Genomic DNA, 7670 nt, shown 5'->3' with positions numbered 1-7670 from the left:
ATAAATGATATAAATTTATAATTTAAAATGATAAATGTAACATTTATTAATTGAGAGGGTAAAATGGTATTGAATAATAATTTAAATAAGTAAATTATAATTTACCCTATTAATGAAATGATATAAGAATTAAGCATTATAATTTTTAGTTGAGAGAGATTATCTCTTTTGACAACTCAAAATCAAGTTCACCTTTATTTTTGAATTTTTCTAATTTTTAGTAATTTTTTTAAATTATGTCAAAATTTTTTTCCATCAATCTTATCGAGACAAATCCAAATAAATAAAAAAAATTACTTATTTTTGTCATTTTTGATTTTTTAAATTGAGCTGAATTTAAAAACTCAATTTTTTTTAAAAATAAATAATTTACTAAAAACAAAAACAAGCAACAAAATAAGTCAAAAACCAAGGAAATCTCAAAACAAGTGACTCGAGACAATAATTGAGGGGTAAATAATTTACCTTTAGAAGAAAAGAAAAACACTAAAAGGGTGTAGTATTTGGTGGAAGAAATTTCCTTGTATTAAGCTTGTCATGACCATGACGAGAATACCAAAAAAAGAAACAAAGAAAACTTCAACGCAATACCCAAAAAAAAAAAAAAAAAAACAACACCCATTTACAGAGCATTCCCCCCCCCCCCCCCCCCCAAAAAAAAAAAAAAAAAAAAAAAAAAAAAAAACAAAGCCTCACATAAGCATTCACATTTATTTATATGAATTTTTTTTTAAAAAAATCCTCAAAATGGGTCTTCTTTCTCTTGTGCTTCCCCTCAAATTGGCCCCTCCTCTTCCAATGGACAGAATCACAGAAACCAGGATGCATTTTCTTTCCTTTTCTCGGCTGGCTGATGATGTGATTAAGCAGCCATCACTGTGTTGGGATCTGGGATCCCGCCCAAGACCTTATAGAAATCATTGCAAGCAGAAAAACACACCCACACACAAGGAGACACAATATTTTACGTGGTTCGGCCCAATGCCTACGTCCACGGGAGAGTAACCGGTTATCACTATACCAATGAGGAGATTACAGAAAGATTACAATAGAGGAGGAGCTCACACTCTCCTCACTCAGCCACTCACCCGTCTCCCTCGCTCACACCGAGGGAGACGGTCTCTCCGCCTCACATCTCTCACTCTCTTTGTTGTCTCACGGTTTGCTCACTTACTCACATTTTGCTCTCTCCTCTCAACCTCCATTTATAGGTGAGGGAGTAGGTGGGAGAGCCTTTGGGCAGCCTCCATCCTTGACTCTTCAAGATGGTTGGTGGCCTTCCATTGTTGACCAACCAAACTTGACTTGGATGATCACCACACATGGGTGAATTCAACAAATCACCCCCTCAACCCATGTGAGGTGATCCACTGCACACACTGCTGCTAATCTTGTCACGCCCAAATTCAACATAGTCTGCATCTCTTCACTGAGACGCTGCATCCCCTGAAGCTAGAGATAAAACACCAGAGATACAAGAGGAGGAGGGAATCCGACATCCTCAACTCAACTCACACCACTCTCTGATTTGGAGAGAGCCACTGCTCCTATCTCCCACAGATCTCTTCCATGCTTCCTGTCTCGGATGTCTATACCTGCTATCCTTGAACTTGCGCAACCAAGATATCCGACACCCCCTGATTGGATGTCCTGCACCCCCTGCTTGGATGCTCTTTGACTATCATGCAACTCCTTGCATGATGAACACTGGAGCAACTAGAAAACTTCAGAGTTTGACACATCAACATCCTCAAGTTTCCTTGCTCGGAGCTTATTTCTGAACAACCAGCCTTTGCCATTCTGCACTTCTGAACAACCTCCTGGCGTTTCCACATACGCTTGTTGTCTGTGCTGCAATCCCTGATGTTCGGTTCTGTCTCACTTGTTCGTACTGATGTTTGACAGTTAGCCCTTCTGTCAAGACAACTTCCACCGGTCTGTACAAGTTACCACTATGCAACTCCGTGCATAGTGCTCGCACCCATGGCTTCTGGTCTCCCTGCGTCAAGCTTGCTTGAGAGATCTACATCAACTCTATCATCTGCTGCCATGGAACTAAAGAAACCACCATAGAGAAATAAGACTTGCCACTCCTTGGCACGCACTCTTGCGTTTTACCTGTCTCAATTTCTCTGTCTGGAAGTTCCTGTGAACTGTTAACAACCTGCTGCTGCACACTCTTCTCGCGCCTCTGTATGACACTCTAGCGTACCCTTGCACTGTTGCACGTCTGCAATTGTACTTCTGCGCTTAGTATGCTCCTCTGCAACTATTGTTCTACATGTCCACATACCATTAGTACTTTCTCGTATACAGTAGCTCCAACAGCCACAGTATTTCCCTGAGCCTGTACTGGTTGCCAAATCATCTATCCGTCGATGAATGGTCTTCTCTTTTGATTGAACCAGATCCTCCAATCACCTCAACAACCAGGAAAGTTCCCAGGAAAGACTGGTGGGGTCACAACCGGTCCCACTTAAGAACCAGTCTCCTTAGACAGTGTCTTTTTGACAGAACTTTCCTAGACCTTTGAGATAATCATGTCTGCAATCCTCTGATCGCCCCTGACCAATCCTGATCTCCCTCGATCTGCCATTTGATCAAGCCTGATCTCCTCTGGTCTTCAATGATCTATCTCAATCTGTATCTGGTTGTCCAATCGGGTCAGAATCTGCCCATTCTAACCTTTTCAGTGAATCCGCAGCGTTCCACAATATCCGGCAACCTTCCTTCGAGTATTGAAGATGACAAACTCCCATGTTTTGACAATCTTTCCAAACCATTCAGAATTTCACTATTCTGACCTCGCGGTTGCGTCCGGAGCGGTCCGTTTAGCTAGGACCAACCTTCGCTGCACTTCCAGGGACCTCACTGAAAACTTTCCCCGAAAACTGGGCCACACCACAATTTTCTGAAAATTCTGGACCAAATTACAATTTTCAGAAGTTCAGGGAATATTCCGCGTACCAACAGAATATTCCGTCCAATGTCCCTGACGCCGTCTGCCACTCTAATCTGCCTTCTTTTTACAGAAACTCCGTCTCCAAAATCTGACCGTACGGATGTGTCCGGAATACTCCAAATAGTCGGAAACCACTATTGGATCACCAAAAACGGACTCCAAATGGCTTCGATCTAGCCAAAACATTTTGTACGCCTCAGATCTGCGGCTGCACCGTAGCCGCGAAACACAGGATTCTTCCTCATTCGGATGACGTGGCAGATGACGTGGCTGCTGACGTGGCACGCGCGTGCCACACACGCGCCTCCCCCACTCGTCTTCTTCCTTCATCCGCGCGTGGGGCGCGTGCCTGCGACTGGGCCGACGCGCCGGCTGCCTTCACGGCGCGTGGAGGCGCGTGCCGAGACTGGGCCTCACGCGCCTTCTTCAGGAGGCGCGTGGGGGCGCGTGCCAACTCCTCTGGGTGTCTGCTTTATATGGTTGGACTCCTCTTCTCGAGCCCTTGCTCCTGGTATGTTCAAAACCTGATTTCGGGCAACTTGATTTCTGGGCAGTTTCGGACAACACGCTGTTTTTGTTCCGAAACGCCACCGACGAGGCTCTGATACCACTTGTTGGGATCTGGGATCCCGCCCAAGACCTTATAGAAATCATTGCAAGCAGAAAAACACACCCACACACAAGGAGACACAATATTTTACGTGGTTCGGCCCAATGCCTACGTCCACGGGAGAGTAACCGGTTATCACTATACCAATGAGGAGATTACAGAAAGATTACAATAGAGGAGGAGCTCACACTCTCCTCACTCAGCCACTCACCCGTCTCCCTCGCTCACACCGAGGGAGACGGTCTCTCCGCCTCACATCTCTCACTCTCTTTGTTGTCTCACGGTTTGCTCACTTACTCACATTTTGCTCTCTCCTCTCAACCTCCATTTATAGGTGAGGGAGTAGGTGGGAGAGCCTTTGGGCAGCCTCCATCCTTGACTCTTCAAGATGGTTGGTGGCCTTCCATTGTTGACCAACCAAACTTGACTTGGATGATCACCACACATGGGTGAATTCAACACACTGTGCCTGCTCGGAAAGGGTAGTTTTGGGTCTTGTTTGGAGAGGAGGATTTGTTCGATTTCTTCTGATCAATCCTCAGGGCTTTCATAGAAGCAGAGATCTTCCAATTCTTCTCATTGGCTTCATCTATCTCTATCTGTTCTTGTCTGCACTCTTCACTACAGAATGGAGTGTCCCCTCTGCAAATTCAAAAACCATACAAATTGAGAATAACCCCAAAAACAAAGATGAAAATTTTTGCAAGAGAACAAAAAAAATAAATCCTGTTTGGTTGCAGAGAAAATAGAATGATAATAGATCAAATAAAAATTTTGGGTTTCAGTTTCCCATTTTTATGAGCAAACTCTTTTGGGTCCAATCATTTTTTATTTTTGTTTTTGAGTTTCTCAATTTTCAGAGACCAAAATAAGAAACATTTACTACAAATTTTCCCCTTCATTTGACTTAGTTTTCTCCCCATCCCAACACAGTGAACGGAAAATAAGAGCAAAATCTCATTCTTTTCCGATTATACCTAAACCCATCTCCAACTAGTAAGCTCATATTTTGTAGAGCAAAAAGAATTGGACCTTCCCCAAACATAGATAGAATTTTCCGTGATTAAACAAAATTTTCCCAGAAAATTCAACTTTCCCATAAAAAAACAGAGAGAAAACATAAAAGGGTTCTCAAATTCAAAAGAAGAGAGAGACAATGGGACAAACCTGTACATGAAGATGTCTTTGTTATCAGCAAGGGTCTTCTTGCAAAGAAAACAAGCCTCCAAGAAATGGGGCTGGTGTTCTTCATAGAATCTATTAGCATCATAGAACCTTCCAGATCTGGGAGAAGAAACAGAGGAAGAGAACGATGAAAGGTTTCTGATGCTACCTCTTCTCTGCAAGGAGGATGTGTAATAGAGTGGCCTAGACACAAAAGGGTGTGGATGTTGATGGTTTCCAGAGAACCCAGCTTCCATGTCTGCAAGAGAGGCAAGACCATCGTCTTCTTCGATGAAACAAGGCCTTCTTGTGGCTGTAGAGTCCATGAATGTGTTCTTACTGATGTGGGTTTTGCTTAGAGAGAGAGATGATGATGATGATGAGAGGAAGCTGGGAGGAGAGAGTCTCGCGAGGTGGTTTATAAAGAGGGTTGGTGTGAGAGACTGAGTGAGGGAGTGAGAGAGAGAGGTGTAAACTACGGCGGGCTTCGAGAATCCGTGAGAGTGAATCTACTGGTCGAGACTACCTGCATGAATGCCATTAATCTGCCAATGATTTACTATAATGCCAAGACTAATCAAACAAAATAAGGGAAAAAAAAAAGGATTACTCTACTGAAAGTTAGATTTATTGATCAATAAATTTTACAATAATTAATAAAATTTTTCATTAAATATTATTAAAAAATTATTAATTATTAATTTTTAGCAATAGTTTAAAATTTTTGTTATAAAAAAAGTCACTAATTATAGAGTTTAATGATAATTTTAAAAAAATATAAAAAAGCCATTAATTTTTAACTTTCACTGACAATTTTAAAAATTTATCACAAAAAACGTTACTAATTGTAAGTTTTATCAATAATTTATAAAAACAGTAACAAAAAAAATCACTAATTGTCAATTTTTAACAACATATGTAAAAAAAAGTCTAAAAAAATTATTTTAGCTACTATTTTATTATTTTAAATATAATTTGATGGGAATTAAATCTAATTAAGATCTATTAATAGTTTATCCATGAGAAAATTGTAAGAAAAAAGGCATTTTCATGATATATCTTTGTGCATGTCACATTTGTGTTTAATGTAAGGTCTCGTTTAAAAAGTTGACTGTTTTATTTGGTTTTTTTGAATTTGAAATTTTTGAATTTTTGATTTAACTACGTTAAAAAAGTTATGTTTATAAAGATAATTGATTTTTTTAATTGATTTTTTTAATTGATTTAATGGTTCTAAGAGAAAAAATAAAATAACTATGGATTAGATGTAATATTTTATCTTATTAACTATTTTAGTTTATTTTGTTTTTATTGACTATTTTAATCCAAATAACTCTTTCCCAAACAGGGCCTAAGTTTAGCTTCAAATACAGGTATAATTTGTACCCTTTTTTTGAATATTTATAGTGTAATTATCTTTATTATTTTATTGAAATGCAATTTGTTAAAAAAAAATTAGAAGAAATTGTTAAAACGGTAACTACTAAAATATAGAAGGTGTTTGAGGGTTACTTTCTTTTTTTCTTTTTTCTTGTTTTTTGGATTTAAAATATATATATATATATATATATATATATATATATATATATATATATATATAAAACAAATTAGAAAGAGTAATGCGACAATTTACGTTATATTTATTTGGATAGAAAAAATATTTTTATTTTCATTTTTGACGATAGTGGGGATGAAACGAAAATGGAGGTGGAGATGGTGACATGGTGGTAGGGCAGCAACGATGGTGAGAGCGACGATGATGGTGGCATTGGGTGTGGTAGTGGAGGTGAAAGTGACGGTGATAGTGTGATGATATTGGTAAGATTTTAGTCCGAAAAATATTCTTCATCTTTTAAAAATGAAAAATATTTTTTAGCCATATAGACTTGTTTTCTGTTGATTATAATAAATATTTTTTATTGACTTTCATTTTTTATTGTACTAAACATCAAAAAATATAAAAAAATATTTTTCGGCCAAACAAATAAAATGTTATAGGAATTTTTTACTTTTTGATTTTTTTTTTTAAGAAATGCCGAAACTTAATCATGAAGGTATGAATTGAGTCTTTGTTAAACAAGGTCACAATTTTCAGTTACAATAGAGCATAAACTCACTTACATCTCTATATTTATACAATTATATTTTACTTTTCTCAATTGATATGCAATTCACATAAAAAAAAATATATATTATAGAATGACATAACAAAGCTTCTATTTAGAAAGAATTTTTTTATCAATCCATCATTTTTATAAAATAATTTTTTTTGTAAGAGGAGGAAAATGAAATGGCATTTTGGTAGTTAAGGTGAAAGTTGGAGGCAACAGAATGAAAGTCGTAGTGTTAGTGTGGGCGGGCATTTCGGAATCCGCTCATTCCAGTTGGCCGAGCCTCTAGGCCCAACCCTTCCGAGTCCGGATCCTCTGTCGTGTTTGCTTGCGGTGGTGTCCTGCGGTCTCCAAAACGACGTCGTTTTGAGGCAAAATTTCAAAAAAAAAAAAAATGAAAGAAAAAGAAACAAAACCAGAGGAAGACAGAGGAGGAGAAGAATCAAGTAGAAAGATGGGTTCGTCGGTCTCGCCACCAACGGCCAACAACCATCTCGATCCTTTTTTCAAACCATTAAAACTTTTTCTTTGCTGCAAATTAACAAACACCTTTAAGTGCCCCTTTTTCACACCTTTAAGTTACCTATTTTTCACATTGAATCCAAATCTCTCTCTGCTCAAAATGCATAAAAACGAACTTGTAATTTTTTTACTTTACTAACCTTCAAATTCCAACTTCAAATTTGACAAATAATTCCGATATGCTTGAAAAAAGCACTATTTTGCTGGGACCAAACACAAACTGCTCAAAAAAATTCTCAGGAAACAAACAGAAGAATCAAGTAGGGGGTTGTTGGAGAAGATCGGGCGGTAGAGAATCGGA

The 7670-nt window shown here is 38.4% G+C and overlaps 1 protein-coding gene across 1 annotated transcript; it reads right to left on the bottom strand.

Moving 5' to 3' along the window:
- Positions 1–502: 502 nt before the first annotated feature.
- LOC114279869 (FCS-Like Zinc finger 2) lies at positions 503–5208 on the bottom strand. The gene is made up of 3 exons (XM_082903822.1): positions 4740–5208; positions 4041–4214; positions 503–881 (listed from the first exon to the last, which is right to left on the bottom strand). Exons 1-3 carry the CDS (start codon positions 5060–5062, stop codon positions 863–865), a joined length of 516 nt encoding a protein of 171 aa, XP_082759948.1. The 5' UTR covers positions 5063–5208; the 3' UTR covers positions 503–862.
- Between the last annotated feature and the right edge of the window lie 2462 nt (positions 5209–7670).

Source organism: Camellia sinensis, chromosome 13 (assembly GCF_055761805.1).
Source record: "Camellia sinensis isolate YWXY chromosome 13, ASM5576180v1, whole genome shotgun sequence".
NCBI classification, from domain to species: domain Eukaryota; kingdom Viridiplantae; phylum Streptophyta; class Magnoliopsida; order Ericales; family Theaceae; genus Camellia; species Camellia sinensis.
The sequence above is the reverse complement of the archived record's forward strand: the minus strand, read 5'-3'. Positions and strand labels throughout refer to the sequence as shown.

What these genes read in the sequence shown, in the direction of transcription:
- LOC114279869 (XM_082903822.1), bottom strand. Translation starts at nt 5,062, where the DNA reads ATGGACTCTACAGCCACAAGAAGGCCTTGTTTCATCGAAGAAGACGAT. An exon ending in AAAGACATCTTCATGTACAG is followed by an intron (nt 4,215 to 4,739) that starts GTTTGTCCCATT and finishes TTGAATTTGCAG; the next exon opens with AGGGGACACTCCATTCTGTA.